Source organism: Rhipicephalus microplus, chromosome X (assembly GCF_043290135.1).
Source record: "Rhipicephalus microplus isolate Deutch F79 chromosome X, USDA_Rmic, whole genome shotgun sequence".
In the NCBI taxonomy this organism is placed as follows: Eukaryota; Metazoa; Arthropoda; class Arachnida; order Ixodida; family Ixodidae; genus Rhipicephalus; species Rhipicephalus microplus.
This window is the reverse complement of record NC_134710.1, coordinates 120,745,797-120,771,405: the sequence shown is the minus strand read 5'-3', so window position 1 is coordinate 120,771,405 and position 25,609 is coordinate 120,745,797. Positions and strand designations below refer to the sequence as shown.

At 43.0% G+C, this 25,609-nt stretch overlaps 1 protein-coding gene across 5 annotated transcripts in view; it reads right to left on the bottom strand.

The window, feature by feature from the left end:
- mxt (Eukaryotic translation initiation factor mextil) overlaps positions 1 to 25,609 on the bottom strand; it is a 172,346-nt gene that overhangs the window by 88,421 nt on the left and 58,316 nt on the right. For all 5 annotated transcript variants that reach the window (XM_075877529.1, XM_075877532.1, XM_075877530.1 and 2 more), the window contains 4 exons: positions 18,135 to 18,189; positions 17,897 to 18,073; positions 12,947 to 13,003; positions 12,575 to 12,696 (listed from right to left, as the gene is read on the bottom strand). In XM_075877529.1, coding sequence (XP_075733644.1) covers positions 12,575 to 12,696; positions 12,947 to 13,003; positions 17,897 to 18,073; positions 18,135 to 18,189 — 411 coding nt within the window. The remainder of the gene's footprint in view (positions 1 to 12,574; positions 12,697 to 12,946; positions 13,004 to 17,896; positions 18,074 to 18,134; positions 18,190 to 25,609) is intronic.

Sequence of the window (25,609 nt, the reverse complement as noted above, 5' to 3'; positions counted from 1 at the left end):
TGAATGTCTGCTCGATAAAGCTTTACCCCTGAAATTTAACAAATTTATTTGTAGGTGGCAAAACGTACTATACATGCCTGAACATCTTATCAGAGGTTATGTTCTTGGGCTAAACAAAAGTTCAGCTTTTACACAAACAAAATGTCCTGGGTGCTTTTTTTCTCTTATAGTACTCAATTTAAAATTAAAAGCATGACTGTTTTTAAGGCATTAAAGGGGCCCCCAAACACTATTCAACCCGCCATGTTTTATTCATGGGTTTTGTAGACTAAAGTACAGACACGCTAATGCAGCAAAAACAGCAGTCATAACGACCCGCAGTCTGAAGTTACACTCCAACCTTGTTATAATGTAACGGGATATAACAAAATAATGGATATAACGAAGTAAATGAAATTCCCCTTGAAAGCTCCATTGAGAACCATGCATTTTAAACCTCATTATAACGAAGTAAAATTGACTGGTAAATGGATATAAGGAACTAAATTAGTCTATCAAATAGTCTACAAAAAAAACTACCGTGGTGTGTTAAATATGTTTTCTGCGGAGTATGATGCTCGTTCACCGCGGCTCTTTCAAAACTCCCGCGCCGACCTTGCAGCCACGCCATGCGCGACCGAGAGAGCCGTCCTTCTCACACAACCAGCGAAGAGGATTGAGTAAGCACTCAGCAGGTCACATGACCGAGAAGCGGCGCCGCGGTGCAAAGTGATTTCCCTCTCAAGATGGCAACGACTGAGTCTCCACTGCTACCATGGCTACTACCCTCTGCACCGAGAAAGGAGGACTCTCTGCGACAGCTTTTTTTTCCCTCTCTCTCTGCGCGCGCGGCCTTGAAAGGAGAAGGGTCCCTACGTGCAGAGACGGAAAAGGGAGAAGCGTGGCACAGGCAGGTCGCAGGTCGGCATTTGAAAGAGAGCAAACAATCCGCCTCAGTCTTTACTTTTCTTTTCTTCTTTTCCTTCTTCGCGCGCAGCGTTGAGAGGTGCCGCCGCAGGATTGGGCATGGTGCTGAGAGCATTTTCGAAGCTTGGTATGTTCGAATGAACCGTCGCAAGTGGTTGTGCGTTTGAATTACAGGGCGTTTTCGCTCATTTGAATACTAATAGCTTTGACGGGCTTCAGCGTGAGTTTGAATTACCCGAAAATTCGAATTAATTATATTCGACTGCGTTTATTTTCCGTGGCACGCGTGGTCGCGTCGCGGTACATCAGGCAGCGAGGCGGTTTCCTTCTTTGTATGCTTATAAGTGTGCGCCCATCTGAGCATACAATGCCACTAACTGTTATAATCGATATAACGAAATAATGTATATAACAAAAATATTGTGGCTCCCCTTCAACTTCGTTATAACGACGTTTGAATGTATTCGACTTAGAAAATTCAAAATACAAGAAAAAATTGCCGATCCTCAACTCTATTTTCGCAGGGTCGCTTGACCACATTTCACTCGTCCATGACGTCAGAAGGTTGCCCCAATGAAATAAGCTGGAAGCGCCTATTTAGGGAAAGCTTGCACCCCATTGTTGCTTTTTTTTGCAAGTAATGTTGACCTTGTTGCCAAAGTAATGAACGTGCCCGATGCCTGGCTTTCCAGAATGTGAGCGGGGGCTACTGTGTTGAAGCGAGGTATCTTCTGTTGTTTTTCACAACATTCAAAGTCACTCTCTTCTCTTATTCTGAGAAAGGAACTTGTGAGACCAACTTGTGAGACCAGGATAGTTAAGTATTCTTGACCCTTTGCGCGTTGTTCGGCGAGCTGCCGGACAAACAACAATTGTGCACTGCACCCCTTCAAAAGCGCACATGCGAAAAGAAAAAGCTTGCAAACTCCCAAAAACAAAAAGAGAAGGAGAGGTCTTTCATGTGGACATCCGATCCGTGCGAGCTATAAATTCCGGAAATAACCGGATTCTAAAAATTTTTGCGGCGGTGAATTCATGAGGCAATAAGCTTCTTGAGAAAATCCATTTCACGGCTACTTAAAGTGTTGCAGGGCCTCTCTAATGTGCATTTAGTTCTACTTACATGAGCGTTACATGTTTCAGCCCAACTAAAATATTGAAACTATTGCCAGGAACCAAAATCCTGCCCTTATGCTCATGATGCCACAGCCATTAATTAAGCCCCAATGCAAGTTGCACAAATCTAATTCCCCAACTTTTCTAGGCTTTCACTAATCATTACAGTGAAAATTCCCTGACTGATACAAATGGACACTATTTTGTAAGCATTGAACATGAATCAGGATAAAAAAAGAAGGGGGGGGGGGGGGAACCGAGAACACAGATGACTGTTGTTGCAATTGCCCTTATTCTCCATGTGCATGCATATTATGCTTTGAAAGTGCTCATTTCTTTTGAAAATGATAAATACAGTCGAGCCTCATTAATTTGAACACGCTTAATTCAAACTCACACAGAGGTCCTGTCATAGCTATGTGTATTCCGATGGGCGAAAACACCATGTAATTCGAACGCGCAAGCATTTGCGACAGTTGATTTGAACAAACCGCGCTCCGAAAATGCTCTCAGCACCACGCCCGATCCCGCAACAGCACCTCTGACACCTCAACGCTACGCGCGAAGGAAAAGAAAAGGAAAAAAAAAAGGCTGCGGTGGAATGTTTGCTCTGTCTCGAATGCCGATCTGCGACGCGCCTGCGCCACGCTTCTCCCTTTTCCGTCCCTGCCACGTAGACCCTTTGTTCCAGAGCAACAAGCCCAGCAGAATCCCTCCATCGCATTTCATGAGCACACAGCTTTTTCTCGGTCACTCAAAATTCAATATTGATATTTGCTCCTCTTTCTACAATCTTCGTTTCCCGTCTGTCAATCTTTATTGTTTACATATATTTAAACACTGTACATGTAGGTAAATACATGTAGGTAATTTGAGTTTGTAATTTCTAATTTCATCGTGGCACCTGCGACCAAGACAGAATCGTGTTCCCCTCATATGCTATAAGCAATTTTCCCTGGTAGTTAACAAAAAGCACTCCTTGTTGACAGAAAAGCATCCTATTATGCGGCAGTGCTGCTGTGAGCATGAGACACATTAAACTACAGCTCCGTGTGATCATGACCTCACATCTTTGTCTGTCCGCACCCTCTGTTGCTTGTCAAAGTCTGCGAGTTTCACTTGCATAGTGCTTTCTCAGCCCACTTTCATGTAAGAACGATGGACTAAGTCTGCTTGCAAGAGAGTTACCCTGGGGCTCAGTAACAACAAGTGCTAGATTAAGTTGCTGGGACCAGCTTCCATAGACATTGCACACACAGTACAAATAGCTTGCAATCACAGTCACTTGATACTTAAGTTGTGCTGCCTTTATCCAAATTAAAGTAATGAAAATTGCAAGCTGCAACCCCCTCTGGTTCTGGTGAAGCTGATTTTTTGCCGAAAGTCCAAGACTGGATAACAATACGTTGATTAGATATTGGGGTATGTCCAAGCTTATTGTCATCAGCTTAGAGGGTGTCTCAGTACCATTCAGATATTTCTTTTCAAAGATAGAAACTATACAGACACACCAGTAGTATTTTTGTCATTGCCGTCATGCTTCTTATGAAGTCCAAATCGATAACACCGGCCAGCGTGTCGTATGGTCTAAGTGAGAGTGAAAGCTCGGCAACAATGCTGACAAACGTGGTTGAAGCACCGATGAAACGAGCTGGCCGTCTGCATCACACGAAAGGTGCAAGGAGATTAGCCGGGAAGGCGAAGGGGGCCTTTCACTGATAACAGCCTTTTACACGTGCTCCCATGTCCAAGTTTGCATTCAAGCCATAGAAATCATGCAGTTCACTACGCTTGCTGCAGTAGCCGCATTTCCTAAAGAACTGTAGCCTTTCTCCGCATTACATCCAAATTTGTTATTGCATTCATTTCATCACCCTTGCAGCCAAACTAACTTCTCTAACAATTCCTGACCACAATAAATACGGAATGACATCTAGTGGTACTGATGAAGGTATGCAGCCACTGTTTACCTGTACGAAATTCACACAGAAAGGTTTCCAATCCTTCAGGAATAGAAAGAGTAGTCAGCTTTGCTAACAAAGTGTTGCATGATTTGCTCCACAGAAGGCATGGCACATACACACCCTAATTCTAAGAAAGCAACATAAGAAAAACCGCTTCACTTGACATCTCCAATGCTACACGGTGATGTTTGCCATATCCACGTTGTATCAAAGTGAGTTAGCTTAAAAACGCAATATGCCCGAAAAAGTAAGTTACCCGAAGCAGCTGATGAGAAATGAGCTCGTAATCGCACTAAAACTGAAGTTCAAAAAGGCCTCTGTTCGAGCGCTGCCATCTTTATATGCTTTGAAGCCCACCCTAATTCATGCTGCACACACGTAAATGGGAAAAAAAACATATGACGATTAAAGCAGGTTGGACGAAATGCACAATGTATACGGACCTCCAATTGGCTGTGGCTATGGCAAATTGTGCACTGATGGTATACCAGTTGACTGCTCGTTTGTAGGCTTGCTTTGAAGACTTCGCCAAACCACCGTTTCTTTGTTGCACAACTTTGCGGCTGCATACAGCAGCGAATCGACTCTCAGTTTTGAAAACTTCAAAACCAGACGTGTGAGGCCACGTACTGAGAGCCCAGCACACACTGATCATATACAACGATTGAGAAGAAGCGCTGATTAAAACTAGGCCCAAACGAGAACGATCCCACCAGACAGAACAAGTGGCCAGCGTAGTGCCATTCAGCATGGTCATTAGCAGAATTTTCTTTAGGGGGGTGCAAACTAGCGTTGCTCCGCAGATAGTGGAGGGGAAGAGGAATGCTGTAGCTTGGGTGAGAACATGTGCTGGTGTGGCTAGTGCCGCCTTCGCACCCCTCCCTGCCGACACCTATGCCATCCAGTACCACTTTAGCAAATAAAGAAAAGATCCATGTTATCAAGTCATGCATCACAAGGGGATGAAAATATTGTGTGGGTAAGGGCGCCGATGTTGTGCCTGTGCTTATTCCAGCAGTTTGCCAACCTCGCGCTGCCATGGGTATTCCCAACTCATTTGACATTAGTAGCCATTACTCAAGAGAAAACTCTTGCTGGGATGCAAGTTTGTACCAGTTTTTACACCACCTACATGAAAGTAACACCCTGACGATTCCCTGACTTTTCCCGGTTTTCCCAGTCACAAGACTCCCTGCAATGATTGGTGATCACAAGTTCCCCATGAAGGTTTGCCCTGAGCTGCTCTGCCAGCTTCTCTACTGTTACAACTAGGCCTCACCAGAAGCATTTCATTAAGAACCAGTAAACAACCGCATGGTCCATTATGTGTGATGCAGGAATAACTGAGAACTTGAACGACATGAACATGCCACTGAAAATATTTGCAAATAAGTGCTGCAAGAAGGAAGTTACAGAGTATGGAACAATTAGTTTGGGCTTGTTTCGGTTTCTCACTTGGCCTTCCCACTCTTTGCAGCAGCCAAGAAGGGTAGGCATAACCTGCTGCCATTACTATGCGCGCTTCGGCAACGTAATGTCAGCAAATAGGTGATTGACATGCAGTCAACGACCGAGCAAGGCTTTCTTTATATGTAACTTGTTTAAGAGTGGTGCTAGGGTCCCTCTAGCAGCACAATGAAGATGCACGGTAAATGCGCGGCCAAAACCTCATCATTGCAGGCCCAAGGCGTCATTTCTTAGGGCACATCGTAGGACCAATCTACCAAGTCAGTACAACGTAACGTCACTTTCTGCATGAGGAGAATTGGACAGATACTGGAGATACATGCAAGAATTTTTTCAAAATTGAGCACCTTCACTGCACAAATGTGTGTTCTATGCATAAAATGTGATCAACGCAGTTGTCAGCATGAACTAGCTTGTTTGGTAGGTGTAAGAGAAAAAAAAAGTCTGCGCCTTTTTTACTGCATTTTAAAAATTCGCCGCCACAGGTTTTTTTTTTTTTTTTTTTTTTTTTGTTAGCATTGGATATGGCAACCTTCTCCATGATGGTCATGTTTGTGGTATCACGCATAAAATACATGCCCAAAACCTTCTGTGGAATTAAAAGTTTTAGTTATTAAATGCAAAGCATTTCTTAGCGAACTTCGACGACTTTGACCATATCTATCTATCCATCTATCTACAGTGTAGATCACTTATGTAACCGCTTATAGTGCAGAACTGGTTACAATGCGGTCTTTTGCGACTCCCATTTAGCCTCCCATAGAACCCCATGTACATGCATACCGCTTAATGTGCAGTCCCCTCAGGATGAAAGACCAGTTATAATGCAGTTGCCGGAAAATCGTGACGAAAGTGGTAGCGAGTGCATGTCTGAAAGGGGTGTGCTGGGTGCGCCGCTGGGGAGCAACAACAAGGTCATTATGGAGGAGGAGCGAGTGGAGGAGGAGGGAGTGACGTGGAGTGAATTAAAGAAGGGAATCGGGAGAAAAAGAATACCACTGCACATTGCGCAAGCTCGCCGAGATGAAAGGCGGTTGCCACGGTGACGGATAAGCCTTTGCATTGATGCCAATTACAGCATCGTTAGGGTGGCTCCAGCAGCACGCGGCTCAACATGGCATCTGCGATACCCTGCTTACAAACTGAACTTGACAGTTTCTTGTCAAGAAAAGCGTCATCGTTATCGGGCTTGCTACAGATACCGCGTTTGCTATGCGAGCTTTTACCTTTGCTGCCAGCGCGCTGTCATATGTAAACTTGGCGGGTTTTTGTCGTTGTTGATCTCCCAACTGCGAACGCTAACTTTGTATTAGGCACACTGTTTTTGATTCAGTGATGCGATATTTTCAACGCCGGATCTTCATGCCTTGGTGAAACTTCCCGCGACAGCACACCGAACGGCAGGCTAGGCCTAATCAGTGTTGGTTGCATTTCGATAGCAGTCGTGTGCTGTCTACAGGGGTGCAACAGCCAAAATAGAATTTGGAGCAATTTACGGAGCAGCAAAATGTTACTTTTGGAGCACAAAAAACCAGTTTTAAGCAGGCCACGAGGGGAAAAAAAACTTATTTTTGATCACGAAAGAACATATTTGGAGGCGTATGAAAAAGAAGCATCTAAAGAAATTCACAAACCATTCTACATCCTCTAAATCCTGCAGAGTGAATATCAACACTGCTATTTCAATAGAAATAACATTTTGAACTTGCCCACTCAGCAAACAATACTAAAGTGCACATTCGCATTTGCCATGCCAGTCAAATATTTTGACCCTGAAGATTGAAATGCGAATTTGTCAAGCTGGCGACCTTGAGATCTGGGAGATTCGTAAAACTGAAAAATAGAAGTGACGAAAAAAAAAAAAGAGATGTGCAGTTTTCTTTGATTTTGTAGGGCTGCAGCACTTTCAAACAGTGCCTAAATAATTGCCAGTAACATTTTTAAACATCAGCGATCATATTAGTACTCACAATTATGTGGCGTATATACATAGGAGTAATTGAACAAACTGTGCTATGTCCCGTGAATATTGCTAATAGCCCCTTCCCAATTACAAAATGCTTTCCCACAAACCACCACTGTACTGCGGCGAAGATGGCTTAAGTGGCATTCTGCATGCGTTAGAACAAGGCCACAAAATTTTCCAACAGCTACGCTCCCCCTTCTCCCTTTTATTTTGACGATAGAGTTAAGTTTAGGGCACAACTTCTCGGCTCACTTACAAGACGCATTTGACTAGATAAGGTAACACCGGAACACGCCCATTGGCCCGCCGACAGCACGTCATATCTATCGTATGTGCCACTGCGATGGCAACCAACGTGGTCGCCAGCAAAGCCAGCGTTCGCAGCACGTGAAGTTTGTTCATGCGCATTAACCGGGGCATACGCTTCCAGCTTTAGTTCCTAACACCCTGTAGCCGTGTTTGCTAACCCGCGAAGTGTTGCTGGCTACAGCAACGCATTTGTTCAAGTTGCGTCGTCCCGCCGATAGATATCCCCAGCGGTCAGCTGACTGATGGGCGTGTGGTGTTGCTACTTTATCTGAGCGATCACGTTTCGCGCGGTCCTGACTCAGCAGCGGTTTAGGGTTAGTGTCTGCACGCCTGGATCCCTGGACTGATTGATGACGCAAACTACAGGTGGCCGACATCGCCTTCATTTCTCGCTGAAATTAGAGCAAGTGAGAAAATTTTGACGCTGGCCAAGCATTTTGGTGTAGCGTGGCACAATTTTGGCAAATTTTGCGATTTTGGTGCAGCTCGGCACAAAAATGGTGAATTGCATCAATTTAGCACAATCGACGCAGCTGTTGCGCCCCTGTATCTAAGTTGCGGTTTGGTATACAATCAATGGAACTCTCTGCGGTGGCTCCACTTGACGGGAAGAGATACATATCACTAATGAAAACCACGATGGTACGTTTAGTGCTCAAATGGCGGTTCATGATTCGATTGCGATGTCTTGAAATTGGGTGCGCGCCCCTGAAATCAAACAATTGGCACCTTTCAGCACGTGAAATTCCGGACGTGATTCAACATAGTCTGTGCGATGCGCATAATCGAGGTGGTTTTAGAAGTAGTTGGTGAATTTATGCTATGGTGCTTTCATTTGTTAGACCCTTCCTCCACCCCCCCTTTCGTGTTCATTTCATTGGCAAGGTGCCTTTCGATGTTAAACCTTTTTTTACACTTGGAAATTTAAATGATTGTAAGCACTATGCAGTGCATGCTTCAATTCTCAGACACGCGAGGCTGTGTGCTCAACATGTATCGCGCAAGTGCGACCCTTGAGAAAGGCTGTTATGGTTATAATGCGGTACCGTTTACAGTGCGGATATTCGTGACTCCTGCAACTTACGTTATTGTCTATACTGTAACTATCCAGCCACGTACGACTTTTAGCGGTCCTGATCGTTTTGATAATGGTATCTATACCAAAATTGGTATGACATAACGTGACTGTATGACGAGCATAAGTGACTAGTCAAAATATGAAAATCATGACATGCATTCATGAATGTCGTGTTTTACATTTCATGATCTTGCTGCTCTTGCGGTGGTTTCGTTCACATGACATATTGCAAAATTGGTATGGTATAACATGCATGCATGAAGAACATAGGCAGACCCTAACATGGAAACCATGACATTCATGACATGTAAGAGCATGACAACATACCATGCTCATGATGCACTCATGGCCGATTCGCTAGCTTCACATATATCAAATTGGTATTACATGACGTGAATTGACGACGAAGGTAAATGACACGTCTAAACATGATAATCATGACATGAGCGTCATGCAAAACATTACTACATGATACACTCATAGCGTGCTTGCGGCCCTTTCGCTGACTCCACATAAACCAAATTCGGTGTTACGTGACGTGAATGGATAATGAAGGTAAATGACGTGTCCAAACATGGTAATCATGACTTGTATGTCATGTAAGAACATTACAACATGCTACACTCATATTGCGCTCGAGGCCGTTTTTCTAGCTCCACATATACCAAATTTGGTATCACATGACGTGGATGGACGACGAAGGTAAATTACACATCTGAACATGATAATCATGGCACGCTCGTGGCTATTTTGCTAGCTTCATACATATCAAATTTAGTATTACGTGGCGTGAATGGAGGACGACCACAAATGTCGGGTTCAAACATGATAATCATGACATGGATGTTATGTACGGAATAATTGACATGTGTAGTAACATTTTGCAGATTTAAAAGGGACATATCAACCTTACTCACTCGTGCTTTGTATATCATCGATTCCCGCTGTACGTGGGATCTGCGAATTTTTTTACTATGGTATATTTAATGATGATGGTGCCACAATTGTGTCTGAATAACCATAGAACTTAAAAAAAAAGATCTGTTGATTGTATGCGGCAAATTGTTGCCAAAATATATTGCAACAAAGCGCACTTCCAAGACAGGCCTAGTCCGGTTCACCCAACAGTCCAAGCACCGCTCCACTACTCTTCTTCTTCCGCGCCCCGTACGCTTGTGCATCTCCGTTGCAATATGTTGTGGCTTCTTGATATGAAAAATTGTTTCACTGCAACTGACAAACTGGATACCACATTTATATTCCCATTGCCATAGAATGCCCCACTGAAACCTAACACAGCCAACCCCATTTTATATCTTCTAATGATATATCTAATAATTCGTGCTTGCTATGTACATCAAGGCTCAACTCTCCAATAGTCTATAATGTTTTTGAGGACATAGAAACTGCTATCTATAAAAAACTAGTTTTCAGAAAGATGTCAGAGGCAGAATACTAGCAGAAGTCACACAACTCAATTAACAATAAAGTACCATTATTACTTAAGCACAATTTCAGTCAGCATGACAGGAGTAGTTCGAGTGCATGTCCTGTATTTTAGTAACTCTAGACCATATGACATCTCTAATGAGCTGAGTAACATTAGAATGCTCAGCTTTTGGAGAGCAGAAGAGCAGAATACAAGTACACATACAAGCAAAACACACCGTAATTTTCTTTCATAACGTGAACCTCACAGTAAAAGACAAATGTATGCAGCAGCTGTGGCATGCAATATGCAGAGAACAAGAAGGTTCTACACAAAAACAAATAATAAGGGGCTTTAACATCTGACTAGGATCCCGTACTTACCACCATTCCTTTTCTGAAACACATCAACAATGCAGCTAACATATTTTATAAAATAACACTTCACCACTACATTGCTCAAAATGCTCACTTCAAAAATTATCACAGTAGTATACAGAATATCAATAGCTTTTCAGAATCTTGGATTCCAGCCCTACTTAGTGACAGCCACCTAGTCTGAAGAAAACCTTTGGACCGTCAGACGAAGTGTTAAACGACAGGACATGGCCACTTCTGTTCGGAACATGTGTTAGGAGTGAGTGCTAGTTACATTATACCACTGATAGAAATTGTAAACAATGTTTGTGCCAAAATTTACATGAAGTACCAAAAGAAAAAGAGAAAAAAAACAATCCAGAAGGAAATTATCGTAATAATGCATGATGCAGATGCAGCAGTAAAAGGTAGCCAAGGCAACATAGTCTTTTAGTGATGAAGTAGAAGTAGAAAAGTAGAGCTTAATTAAAGTTAATGATTTTGGAGCACTTTATCCCACCATCACACCACAAATGAGTTCACCACTTTGCCTTCATTTTGAAATGCTGTCTTTCGCACAATAGTAACAGTTATGGTTACGGAAGCTTGTTTTCCTTGATATTTGATGAGTGGTGCCATAGCACCCAATTAAAAGCCATCAAAAATCTGCAGGGAACAAAAAAAGGCTCATTACTGCTTGTAAGTTAAAAGTATCCTGTTAAAATTAAGGATAAAATTACTTTTTCAACATCTACCTTTAGTGAGCAGTACAAGGCTAAATACTTGTTACTTGTTATAAAGGATGACGCATAACTTTTTGTGCACTTCGAGACTTCTGCCTGACAACATCAAAAGGCATCAGCGTTTCTTTTTAAAAAATATGTAACTAGCAGATAGCTATTCAGTAAGTTTCTATGTTTAATTTTGACAGCATATGGTCAACAAGCTTCCTGTACACAGATTTACAGCCTACGAAGCCCATTTCTTAGTTCAAAATGAACAGGTAAGTGCCTTTTCAAGTGCCAAAAGCACTAAATCAGTGAAAAGTTCTAAAGATGACTAGAGAATTTGCATCGCAAGTCTTTGCAATGGCTACCACCTGCAAGAATGACAGACAAGGTCTTGGATGTACGTGTCTCAATTTTGGCTCATTTTTAGAACCTGAGCCAATCATAAACGGTACTTGTTACATTTACCCAATGAAGCTTCACCACGCATTACATGATCAGGATCTTGGACTAAAATGTACTTTCAGGTGTGGTTATGCTCTTTTTCAGTCCACTTATTTCTTCTAGCTGAAAACTATTGAAATCCCATTTTATTAGGCAACAATCTTCTAATATACATCTTTACTATATGTATATTAGGACTGTTTTTTATTTAAAAGAACAAGGCACAAGGAGAGGTGACAGGCAATACGAAGCAGTATGCATTGCTGTCTACTTTGATGACAGAATAACAGGGAACTTTGGGGAACTATGACTACCTTTAGCATAATGTGGCCTACTTTCTGTTCACCGATGCACTATCAAAGACTGCATAAAATACAGGAAACAAAAAAAATTATTTTTCTTTCATAACAGCTGACCCTTTGATGATACACCACTTGCCTATACCCAAATGCCATCAAAAACTGTGGATGAAATTAAGGCAAGAAGTCACCTTGAAATAAAATATTGTACCGTGTATAGTATAAAAATTTCACTAGCTATAGACACTAGGCATTATGTAGTTATATACATTTATGTTTGTTTTAATTCCCCTTCTATCTTTCTTGTCAGATTTTACACAGCCCTGGCCACTAAGAACATTTTGAAGCACAGCAAGTGGCAATAAAAAGAGTCACAGGAGCCTATCATATCGCTATAAGGAGAACTTCATAAAACTACAAATTAATTTCAATTATATGTTACATTTAGCATAATAGACGACCCAGCACAAAATATCAAAAATTTAAGCAAGTAGCCAACGATGTGCACTCACAGCCCTTGCCATGATGCCGTTTCAGGGCACAGCTCGGACATTCCTCGGTTATTAGAAGGCATGTTTGCCTCTGGAGACATGTAGGATCCCTCAGTTGGTGCAGAGAGCATCTCAGCAGCTACCTGCAAGAGAAATATTTATTTTAAATGAAGCTGTTGGGAGATGGTCACATTTATTAGACGCACAGCAGAACCAATGCGGTGGTGCTATTCCCTGAAGCAAGTGACGAGCATAAATCACATACATGCTGTCACTTCGAAAAATTTAGAAGTGCAACAGGCACAAGCAAGAATAAACAATATAAATAAGAATAAATAAAGAAACAGCTCAATAGAATGTTTACCATCTAGCAGGAGACAATACATAGCTCACCTTTTCACTCAGTTCACCATGGTTCAACAAGTATTTCTCTAAGAACTGTTTGGCAGCCTGAAAGGCACAAAAGATGGTCCCATTGTAGATTCAATTTAGGGAGCACAGAAAAATTGAACATATTCTTTCAAATGGAGTTTGAAATAATATGAACATACATGATTGCTATTACAAGGTTAACTTTAAAGGAGGTCCCAGAGTTTAATCCTTTATTGCCGGGTGCTAGGCACTGGAGACATACCAAAATAGCTGACTCAGCAATCCACGAAACATGTGCTGTTTTCAATGCCAGCTGTCACGTATTTGCGGAGAACAGAGGTTGCAGCACACAACATCTAGCACCACCTCGTGTAAGGTGTTTTAAGGAAAAACCAAGTGTTGTGTAGCTGATGGAGGAGAGTGCAAAACATGTGCCGCAGCTCTCACTTCTTCCGTTATTTTTCCCCAGAGTGATGCAAGTTCAATCTTCTGTAAATCATGTTTGGTTTCCATGAATAAAAGACATTTCACAAAACATGTTACATTGTTTCGAAGTATGTTTTTTGTTGCAAGATCCTAACCTCTGTGGTTTGTCATCAATTTGCGACATCCTGCATTCGAGTGTCAGAGGTGTCTGCCGCTACGGCAACTTCATTTTTTTTTTTTCATTTCTTGATAGATGATGGACGTACAGTCATTTTATGGAAAAGGACGTACACTCATTTATGGACTTACGCCCGCACTTTTCATGTGAAGATAATAAGTGTCTCAGTGACAGCGAAAACGTTGATATTGATCCTGATATTCATGCACGAGCACCAAAGCCTTCATCAAGCAGCAAGGATGAAGACAAAAATGCAGTAGATGAACCTAGTGCCAGTCTAAGACATGCACTGAGATGAAAAAAAAAAAAAGACAGACAGTCCAGAACAGCAGGAAGTGCCACACTTTAAAACCACTCTTTCTTAGTGTGACACTGTATGAGGTTCTACTGAAAATTTCGGGGAATTTTTTTTTTTTGATGAAGCCTTCATGGATCACGTTGATCTAATTTTCACGATGCAGACAAATCCTAACAATCAGCTGTCTCTACCTTATAATGAGCTCAATTGATTTCTTGGCACCATCAGATTCACGAGACTCTGTCGACTCTAACGAAGTTGGATATATTTGGTGGTCTAGGGCATCTACGGCAGTCATTATGTCACGTGATTGTTGTAGAAGCAATCAAGTCAAACTTGTATTTCAATAACAATGACAAGCCGTCACATGACGACCTACCCAAGGATCGTGTTCTCCAAATTCTGCTTAGAACACACATCTACATTCAGCCCCATACTGGCTTTTGAGTGCCAGTTGTCGTGAATTCGCGACATACCTGAAACGATGCATTAAGGTCACATTTTAGATAATTTAAATGCAGAATGAAGTAAAGTTTGCGATTTAGCACAGCAAAATGCTAAACGACTTTTTTTTCATTGGCAGATTCATAACTCGGGCATTAAAAAGTCAGCAATCAATTGGGACCTCTTATGACACCTGCTATTGTTTCATTAGTGCTTTATAACTCTTGATAGTTGCCTGGAATTTCTTTGTTGATAAGAAACCATCACTATACTCTCGCTTCTCAGGAAGCACCCTATTATATAAAAAAAGTGGCCATTAGGCAGCCCTGTGCATGCTATCCCAGTTCTAACCTCACTAAACACAATGATATCCCAGTTAACTCCTAACTCCTCAAGTACTTCTACTAGCCTAGCTTCACTACAGAGGTTCAGCTTCTACCAGCTGCCTGTTCGGCTCCAGTGGTTCTTTTTTGTTTTGTTTTTTGTACACATCAGTGCTCTTCCACTACTAACATATGGGGCAGAAAATGAAGAACCCCACAGTGTGCACTGTAATAAAAAACGATAGGCATAATGTAGCAGAGTTCACCAGAGAACAAAGACAAGCAGCTGATATCCTAGTTGATATTAAGACAAAAAAATGGACCAGGGCAGGTCACATCATGAGAAGCACAGATAACCGATGGTCCGTTCAAAAGGCGGAAGGGATACCATGAGATAGGACCAGTGGCAAAGGACAGGGAAGGGTTCGGCGGAGCAAAAAAAGACAGAAAAAAAGATTTGGACGCACAAAATGTAATCGGCTCAGACAAGACATGGCGGGCTGAAGTTAAACGGGGAGAGGAGAGGCCTTCTTCCTGCAGTGGACATAAGTCAGGCTGACAATGATTCTAACAAGTACCAATTATAAAGTTAAACTTAGATAACAGGCACCTTATTTTGTTAAACAGAAATCCCTCTACTTCTAAATACTAGACACTTTTATGCACACTCTATAGGCTATGCACCCCTGTTCCGGCACAAATATTCAAATAACTATCTTGAAAGTTAAACAGGGATAACCTACGCTTTCAAGAGCCCCTTTTACAAGTGGCCACCATGTAGCATGTAGATTTCGCTGCACGATCTCTGTACAGTACATCAATGCTGTGCATAGATATAGTGCATTGTACAAAGGCACATTAGTCTGCTTTTGGTATTGCCAGCAAACAGCTTGCCAACTTCACAGTGTGGCAATTTCAGAGACATTGACAACTGATAACGGTGACAATAGACAAGCACTGTATGCTATGTAACCGTGCGATATTGACAATCACGATCCAGTCACTTGGTGCTCTGCACACCATGGAGCACTCGATGTTAAGTCTGCATGCTTCCTTTGAGTGCCTTTAGCTGAACACACTATTCACCAACAAAAATTTACAGTACAGGAATGGCCACTGCAAGACACTTTAGTATTTTCAGCAAGTACGTAGCACTGAGTTCTTTTGAAGTTACATACTGCCGTGTACACACCCATGTTACCTAAGCCCTAGACTGGCACTAAGTTCATCTACTGCATCTTCGTCTTCATCCTTGCTGCTTGATGAAGGCTCTGGTGTTTGTGCATGAATATCAGGATCAATATCACAGTTTTCGCTGTCACTGAGACAGCTATTATCTTCACATGAAAATCATCATACTGACTACACCCACAACAGAAAAAAAGACCTTTCCCTTGTTTCACCAATCAACCCGGTCCTGTGCTTTAGCTGCCTTGATATACCTAAAGACATCTTAATCTAATCTGCACATCCAACTTTCTGTCTATCACTTGTGGTTTAAATTCTTTTGAAATCCATTTCATTACGCTTAATGATAATGACCAGTGGTTATTTTTCGTACGTGCTGAATGCCCTGCAAATGTGCATTTCTTATTTTTGATTTCAACAAAGATGTAGTCAAACCCGTTTATTCCCTCACCCACTGTGTTCTCTTCTTATTGAAAGTGTATAGAAACACCTACCACTTTCCTTTACATCGCTCACACTGTCTTCCTCCCTTTAACATTTTCGTAACCGTGCCTATCCCCATCAATAGAATGTTGTCGATGTTTACAACTTCAATATTTGCCCCACGAGTGCTTGTGCTTACATTGTGCCATCTAATCTGTAAAAAGAGAAGTATGTTATCAGTTTCACTTTTATGTTTCACTTTTTCATTCTGAGGAGATTCTAAAACGCCTCTCCATACACGCGGGTGAGTGTGTGTAATTTCAATGATGGCGTCGACGCTGTATGTGACCACTCCATGAAACGGAGAATTTCAAAGGAATCTCGTGCATCTGGGCTGCAATCTTCAAATGATGACACTAGCACAGGCTGAGAAGACGACATCTACATTTCCGATTTCAGCACAGATGTACTCTATGAACCAGAGAACGTCAAAGGATTCTCGTGCATCTGGACTGCAATCTTCAAATGATGACACTAGCACAGGCTCACAAGACGACATCTACACTTCTGATTCCAGCACAGATGACAAGAGTTCGTCAAACCACCCCAGAACACCAGCGGTCGTCCGCCGGTGAATTTTGCTTTGTGCTCAGGCCGTGTTATGGTCGACGCGCATCAGTGCAAGTTGATCCGATGTGTTCCGATGGTTAGGGCACTTATGCATGGTATCCACATCCGTAGAGAGAGCAGTTTCATGCGCAGAGGCAATGAACTTCAAAATAACGCTCTGTTAGTGCCGCACAGCGCTTCGGGAGAGTGGTCGACTCGTTTCTTTTTTATTGTTTAAGTTATTGGAACAGAAAACAAATGTTTTCTGTGAAACATGCACAGACAATATGTTTTTTCACTACAGCGCAAAACTGCTTTGCACCATGGCATGAAAGACACCACATGTAAAGTTATTCTATGCACACAAAAACTTTTTCATTTACAGCACTTATATTTACAGGATTATTCTATGTGTGCACTGTGCTTAAAATGTATATTTCGATTTTGTTTTATGCTAACCCTATTCAGAGCAGTATTGACGGTTTTGTGAAATTCCTTTGTTCATGTTACAATTTTTTCGTCTCATAATTTTTTTCGTGTTGTTAATAAATTTGTGGTTTCAAACTCACTGTTTGAAAGATAACTCCTTTCTATACAATTTGATACTATAAACATTAACGTCAGAAACTTAGGATGCCATGAAAAATAATGTTCTCTAAATTACCCATAAACGGCCAAATTTCTCGCGGTCACGAATATGTTAAGTAGAAAAATCCTTGTAAGCCTCAAGGTTACTGCTCAATATGCAAGTACCAGTAAGAGGCAGCTGTTATTTATCATCCTCTTGAGGGATAGTGGTAAACTACCATTATGATTTGAGAATGCCTGCCCAATGCGCTCCACCCCACCTTTATTCCTGTAGTTACTTCAGTCTAATGGTCCAGCTCCACAGTTACTATCTATTCTAATTGGCTGTATTCTTTTACAACTTTCGGTGCCTCACTACCATTGAAAAGTGAAGTTCTCTTCCAAGACTGTTGCACATTACTTTAGTTTCCTGCATATTGATTTTCCTGTCACACAACTATCATAATCATGCTTACAAAGACATAAGCCGAGACCAAATATAAGTGGTGGCTCACCTTAACCAGGACGGCCTTGTGTCCGCTGATCCGGAGGGTATCCCTGCCTACAGAAGCAGCGACAGTGTATTCCCCGATACTAGCATCACCCATGCTGTAACTGTGTACGAGCGAAGGCTTCTGGCAAGTTTCTTTAGCTCCCATGCCATAACTGTTGGCCGCCTCATCTCCCATTTCCTGTTGCATAAAACAGACACCTTTATCTTTGCCCTTGCCATTAAAAATATGCAACACTTACTCGAACTGGAGATGCGTTGCGTCGTATAGTATCTTCAATCAGTTCCTTCGCACGCCTAATCATAATGAAGAAATGAAAAATTAGTTCATGAAAGTGACATCAAAAAATCTGTCAATAATACCTAGTAAGTGAAAAGCATTCAATTTATAGCAGCAAACATTGCTGTACAATAAAGTTTGTTGTCTATCAAAACTGCATACCACTTGAATCATTAAATCCATCTTCACTCCAAAAACCAGAAGCACAAAAAATGGTTCGTTTAAAGGGATACTAAAGGCAAACAACAATTTACATCAGAGTGAAAGATCAATGTTTGCAGATATCAATGTTATCAACAGCAGTTCTCTACTAATAAAAAAATTAAGGTGGTATCTATTCAATTTGATTCATGCCTGAATGTAACTACTCAAACATCCCAATGAGAAAGACAGTCAGCATACAATTGAAAGTGACCCCTTTAGCTTTTCAATATGCTTCTCCTCACCACTCTAGTATTGCGGCAAAGCTGCCTTTTAGGCTCCTTTATGGTCGAACTACCTTAACACAAAAATAATACAATATCAAATTAGCAGTGGCTCAGTCAGATTTCAACCTTCACCCCGTCACATTCTTGTGTAGAGGAGACCCGCGCCGAGGGAGGCGCTGCAGAGCGTGGCGCTGTCAGTCAATGCGAGAGAAAACGGGTTACTCGAGCGTTGGCCTCTCCGCTGTCCCATTCAACCTGCTTGCAAACGCGTTGCTTTGCTCGCACGCTGCACGCGTTCTGCACGTGTTTTTGAGAGTCTCGCGTCGCGCGCGGTTATGATGTATGCGCTCTGTCCGCATTTAATAGGATGCCGCAATTGAGGATTTTTTTTTTTTTTCTTTCGTGGCAGCAATTTGGTAAAAGGGCAGCGAAGCAAGTTGTAGCAGACGACCCCGTCCTCGTCAGAGCGAAGTGCGTTTCGCAAGTGAAAGACGACGCTGTTTACGACGTTAGAGGTGAATAAAACTTTCTGTACGTTCATAATTATATACCTGTTTTATTTAGTTTACTCTGTGTACTATGCACTATGTTTGTTACTGGATGCATGGGTGAGGCCGCTTCTGGTACTTTAGGTTAAGCGGTTCTTGCGCTGTGACTGCTATTAGTTGGGATACCTTAATTTACTAGCACCCACCCAAGTTATCGTGCGGTATATACACAGCACTTCAAAAATAAATGGTCTATTTGGGGCTTCTTTCTGACCCACAACAAAAATTGACATCTATTTTGCGTGTCTTTCCTTGTATTATCACCGTTCTCATCGCGGGTACCTTGAGTTCACGAACAGCGTGCGTACCATCATGATGAGGGCCCAGCTTTCAGAGAAACTTTTTTGTGTGTCTCTAGTCCGCAGGGGAAGAGTGCATTGCTATAAAAGCATTTTATCTTGGTCACGTATCAAAAATGCACAGTGTTGTTCGGGCTACCCCTGCACACTCAGTAACAACTAATTCACCTAGTTCACTGTATCTGCCAACTGACGTGCAACAACGGCTGATGCATTTTTTTTTTTTTTTCATAGTTGTCCAAGCTTTTGGCAACCACAAACTTCCGTCGGCGCTGCGTAGATTTAAAAATATATAACAACACAATACCAATACCACATGTGCACACAGCTTCAGCTACTAGGTCCCCAACAATATTGAATAATAGTAGCAGCATAAAATATTTCTTCGCTATTTTTTAACAGTGCTCTAAAGACCGGCGTTGAAAATTTATACTTTTAAGATGGGGACGTGCATCTCCCAGTAACTCGATAGATTAGAGGAATGGTGACGCAGGAATTAACACCCGTAATTTTGAATGCATTGTGCGCGTGAAAAAATTGTTTACATACTTTTTCGGCGCACTGCTTTAATCCATTTCTGTTGTCTGCTTGTTTCATACCATCGGTTTGGGAATCGGTAGAATTTCGCTGGTGGAGTCGACCTCTTCGTATTTGCATGGTTATTGTGACAGTTGACGACGCAGAAATGTCACTCCCTTTTCTGTTGGGGTGACATCGTGGAACGAGGGACGTTTCACGTGCAGAGCGTGCTTCGCAAATGCGTGGAAGCCAAAGGGAGCGGAAGGGTCGGAAGACTACTGTTGTGCGCTTTTTCTGGCACGGGAAAGGCAAGCGCTGGCGTCGCCGAGCAAACTTGAGCGGGTCTCCCCTATTGCGGTAAAGATGCCTTTCAGGTATCTCAAAAGAGTACGGCCACTAGCGTGGGTTCAGTTTTAGCGAGCCACAGGGCCACGTTCACCGTCGCCTCGCATGCCTTTGAAAGGCACGTTCACACTTGGCCTCGAAGGGACCGAAAGCAGCGAAACTCACAAGAAATTCACTCGCTTCGCTGCCTATTGGATCGTTCACACAGAGCATTCCGGCCAGCGAATCCTTTTCGGCGATGGCGAGATCCTCCGAAAAAGCCCTATCCGCGCCAATCGCTCTTGGACGAATTTTTGCGGCATGTGCCATAGGATCAGTCGCCGCGTACTATCAATAGAAGCACTAGTCAAAAAATTTAAAAAAAAAAATGGTGGCCAAGCCCAACTCGCTTGTCATGTCACCATGCACGTCGCTTAATGTTGTAACCAACGAGAACTTAACCCACTCAGTGTAGTAGCCCACTTTTCGTCCCGATCTTGTGGAAGAAGTGGCAGTTGGGGTGACCGAGCTTGTGATGGTATCGCAGAGCGATACAAACCCACCATTGCCGCTGGTGTCGGCAGTTTTTTCTGCTCTAGTCATGCATCACAAGACAGCAGCTTGTCAGCAAAATAAACAGCACTGCTTCTTCCTGCGTTGTGTACGAGAATCATCGAAGTCTACACGACCAAATAGCGTAGCGGCGTTTGCGAGCCGTGACAATAACCGGCGCATCCATCCCGTGTTCGCCACGTGGTAGATGGTGTATTTGGCAGCACGGGGTGCGTCTAGAGCGAACGACGCTGTGTGTCGGTGACAGGTGAATTCCGCTCGCTGTAGAAGGTGGATTCTCCAGTGCAAACAAGGCATAACGCGCATTCACACTTGAAAAGTGAAGCGAAAACACAATCGCTAGAACGGCCGGAAAACCCCGATTGTATGCGTCGAAAATGTTCGTTCTGCCACAGACTTTGCCGCTGCCGTCGCTACCTCGAAAATTAATTCGATTTTGCCTGCTTTCTAAGCACTAACTTTCATATCGAGTTCTAGTTGTTCACGCAAAGTACTGAAAAGAAGCAGCTCACACTTTTTCAAACTTTGTTTCAGGAGTGAATGCACCAGCAGTGGCAGCCGATTCAGATATCTGGCGGTACACAGGCGCGAGATACGTTGGGGCATGCCGACTCGCTGCTGTTGCCCCATCCTCTTTGAGGCCGTCAAGCTTCATCGTGTTGCTGCATGGGTAGTTCGCGATTTGAGCCGAATAGAGCCACCACTGACGCTATAGTGCCTAGAATATACTTTATAGTCGGTTACAACCTAAGAATAAATACAGGTTCCGCCCCCAGTACTACAGCATGCCCGCCATTCATCTGTGCAATGGAGGAATGACTCGCGATTTTCCGTTCTAACCATAGGCCCATTTTCGCAGGCAAAATGCAAATACGATGCATATTATAAAGTAAAATTTCATCATTCCCTGTTAAAAAGTTACATTGCGCAGAAGAATGAAGTCAGTTTTTCTTTAAGAAATTTGCCAAGAAGTAAAATTTTTCTACCAAAATGAACATGAGCCTTACGGGCAAGTGATCTGTCTGAAATCTATAAAATCTGCCTGACGTCGCGTTAATAACTGACAGGTATTTAGTAAGACATTTATGCAAATCTGGCCTGGGTGAGACAGTGACTGCTGTGGGTGCAGCTTACACTTATTCTTAAGCTGTAACCAACTATGTTCTTCTAGGCACTATACCAACGCCTCTGCCACCATGTTTAATCTGTGGCTGGCTGGTTAGATCACGTGGTTTGAGCTCGCGCAGCCAAACTCGTGCGGATCCGGTTTCGCGTGGCGGGAAAATCTGTCTTGGACCGATTTTTCCTTTCCGGCTGCACAGTGTGCCGCTGCGTATGCGCGTTTGGACAGCGAAGACGCCGAGCGTAGCAAAGCAATTATACAGTACTGCTTTCGAACAGGTCGCAACACTTTCTTGCTTGCGGCAACACCAAAAATGCAGTACAGCGCCCATACCGAAAAGGGGGCGGGAAAGCAAACAAAGCTTATCCACGCCATGGGCGGAGAGTACAGCACAAAGGGTGCACGAGGACGTCTTCCTGGGCAAATGAATTCACGGTGACAGGCCACTGAAAGGAACGAGCCTTCACAACTGTGCTGTGTACTCTCATGATCTGCCACCGCAGGGCCCTGATTGCTCGAGCGAAGGCAAACTGCGCTCGCATTGGCTTCGGAAGGTACAGGTCAGCGTAACACGACTAAGTGCGAGCACACCGCACCGAGCGAGGGCAAACTCCACTCGTGTTAACTTCATAGAGGTACAGGTTGGCGTTGCACGACCACGAACGAGGACACCGCACCACTCTTCAGTCTAGCGTTCGGAAGAGGCAACGAAAGGTAAGCGTTCGCAGCAGGAGCGAGGCGCCGTTAATGAGTCTGAGTGAGCTCCAAACAAAGGGAGCCGACGAATGGAAAGACAACGTGTGCTCACCCTTCGATGTCTGGAGAGGTCTCTCTGTCTGACTACCAACGTGCGGACGCAAAAATCCCAAGAGATGTTAGAACATGACAATGGCGACAAAGCTCGCGCGGTGGGGTAGTCGGATGGTGTTGGGGTAGCCGCAATGCAAACGCGGTCTGCAAATGCTAACGTTGTGCAGACAGCTAAAATATAATTTTATTTTGAAATAGCGTAATTACTCGAATATAACGCGCCCCTTTTTTTCCGTTTAAACGAGTTCATAAATCACATGCGCGTTAGAATCGAGTACGAAAAAAAAAATGAATACGGTAATTCTATTGCCATCGGCATTCCGAAATGGCCGCCCCCTACGTGCGTCGGCATGGCGCGTCGGCCATTTCTGCCTATGTGTTTCCCATGCGCAGCACTTCGTACGTGTGCTGAGGAGTTCGTCATCTTAGTGTGCATTAGCATCGACGGCATGGAAGGGCCGACTCCAAAAACTCGACGAGTGCAACACGATGCCGCTTTTAAAAGAATAGTCATCGCGTGTGCCGAGACGGACGTAAATCGGGCTGCATCGCGGTCGTTCGGAGTTCCCGAAACGTGCGTGCGGGACTGGCGGAAACAAAAGCAGAAAATTGTCGACAGCAAAGATTTACGCAAAGGCTTCAGCGGACCACAGCAGCGTCGGTTTCCGCAAATTGAAGAGCTGCTCGCCGAGTATGTGCTTGAGCAGCGAATGGCACAGCGGCCCGTGACGAGAGAACTGCTCCAAGTGCAGGCTATGCAGTTAGCCTTAGAAAAAGGGCTAATGCGGAGCCAGTTTAAAGCGAGCAGGTGCTGGCTAACTTTATGAAGTGGAAAGGCTTTTCCCTCTGAAGGCGAACGGGCATATGCCAAAAGTTGCCGGAGGAGTAGGAAGAAAAGCTTCATAGTTTTCAGAGGTTCGTCCTAAACTTGCGGCACAACAACGGCTACCTGCTTGGGCAAATCGGGAATGCCGATCAGACGCCTCTTTACTTCGACATGCCTGGCACCACAACCGTAGAAAAGAAGGGGGCGAAGGAAGTTCGCGTGCTGACATCGGGCCACGGTAAAACTAGAGTGACGGCAATGCTCCGTTGCAGGTCAGATAGGCACAAGCTTCCCCCGTACCTCATATTTAAATGGAAGACGCTCCCGAAAGGAGTCTTTTCCCCGAGTGGTGTGATCGTGTGGGCCAACGAGAAAAATGGGTGCGCGTTGCAATCGATGTCTTACTTTTTTTTTTTTTTCGTCGTGGAAACCGGGTGCGCGTTACAACCGAGGGCGCGGTAGAATCGAGTAACTACGGTAAGCATTTTTTTTAAGTACAAAAGTAGCACTGGATCGCTATTTCAACTATTAAAAGGGCACTAAAGGCAACTATTAATTCGACATTTATTGTTAAAATCGCGGTCCGAAAACCTCGTAGTGTTACTTTTGTGCCAAGGAAGGGCTTATTTTGAAATAAAATATCGTTTTAGTGGCCCGCATCGGGTTAGCGCACTTCAAATTGCCCGCTGCAAAGGAATGTCTGACGTCACTGTTGCCTTGCACATTTCTCGGCTATAATGCGTGGTCGGCGATACTATAGTAGCAGGAGCCACAGGAGCTACAACAGCCATTGAACAATTTTAAGCAATGGCCTTCAAAATTGCAGGCGTGATTGGTTCGACTGGGCCCCGCTACATGGCAGGATTTGTCCAGTTTAACCATGCGATTAATTTTTCAACCACTCGCACCATTCCCCATAGTAACATCCAATGGTTCTTTTTTCAATGAATCAAACAGAAACTAAAAAGCACCATTTCATTGTGTCTCTTGATGCATGATCAAACAGAAACGAACAGGCAGCCTTTTATTGCGGCTCTTGATGCATGGAAGGTTTTTTATTTAGTGCAGCTAGATCGATTACTAGTGATTAATTACAGGCAGTTCGTCTGATGTGATCGAATAATTTTGAGAATGTCCTACTGTGGTGCATGTATTCTTGTGTATTTACTTTAATTTCTTGGTAAGTAGGGCACTGCTGCTGATAATACTTTCGTTTTAGACGTCATACAGTAAGCTTTCACTCTGATGTAAATTTTTATTTTAGTGTCCCTTTAACATAAACTAAATATTCGCCTTTAGTGTTCCTTTCAACAAAGAAATGTTAAGATGTCACCGACAAGCAGAGAAAGTACTGGAACACTATCATGATAAAATTTATCATAAAGAGCCCTGAAAATTCATGTTGAAGATGTGAAAAGACTTGGGCATCGCATTGTATGGATATCTTCGAGAAAAGTGTGTTTAAGTGCACTGCACAGAAAAAGGAGAGTTACTACTAAATCAAAAATTATCCATCAATCTCTCAGCAATGTTTCCACTGGCACTCTATCCACGTTGAAAGCTACAGAAAGCCAAGCGGCCAGTGCCGTTACTTAGTATTCCACCCACAATAAGAAGAAACCATGGCGCATGGCATCTTTCAGTAATAATGTGATAACCACTTCAGACTTTGGTGTTAACAATTTGCTAAACTTTTGACATTATCACTTCAATTTCACTCAAGTTGGTGTATTTCGTTAGCTCCAACATCAAGCAGTAGTGCACTGAATTTAAAAGGAGATGCAATTTGAAAAAAAAAAAAAAAAATGTTTCGTTAGTCTGTAGCCTACGGCAATAAAATTTTCTGCTTTATAAATAGCCTTTTATGCCAATTTCAAGCATTTTATTTTTATTTATTTATTGACAGATACTGCAGGCCCTCCTTGGGCCCATGCAGGAGTGAAATAGTAGAATACAATCAGACCATGGATAGTTATACACTGAATAG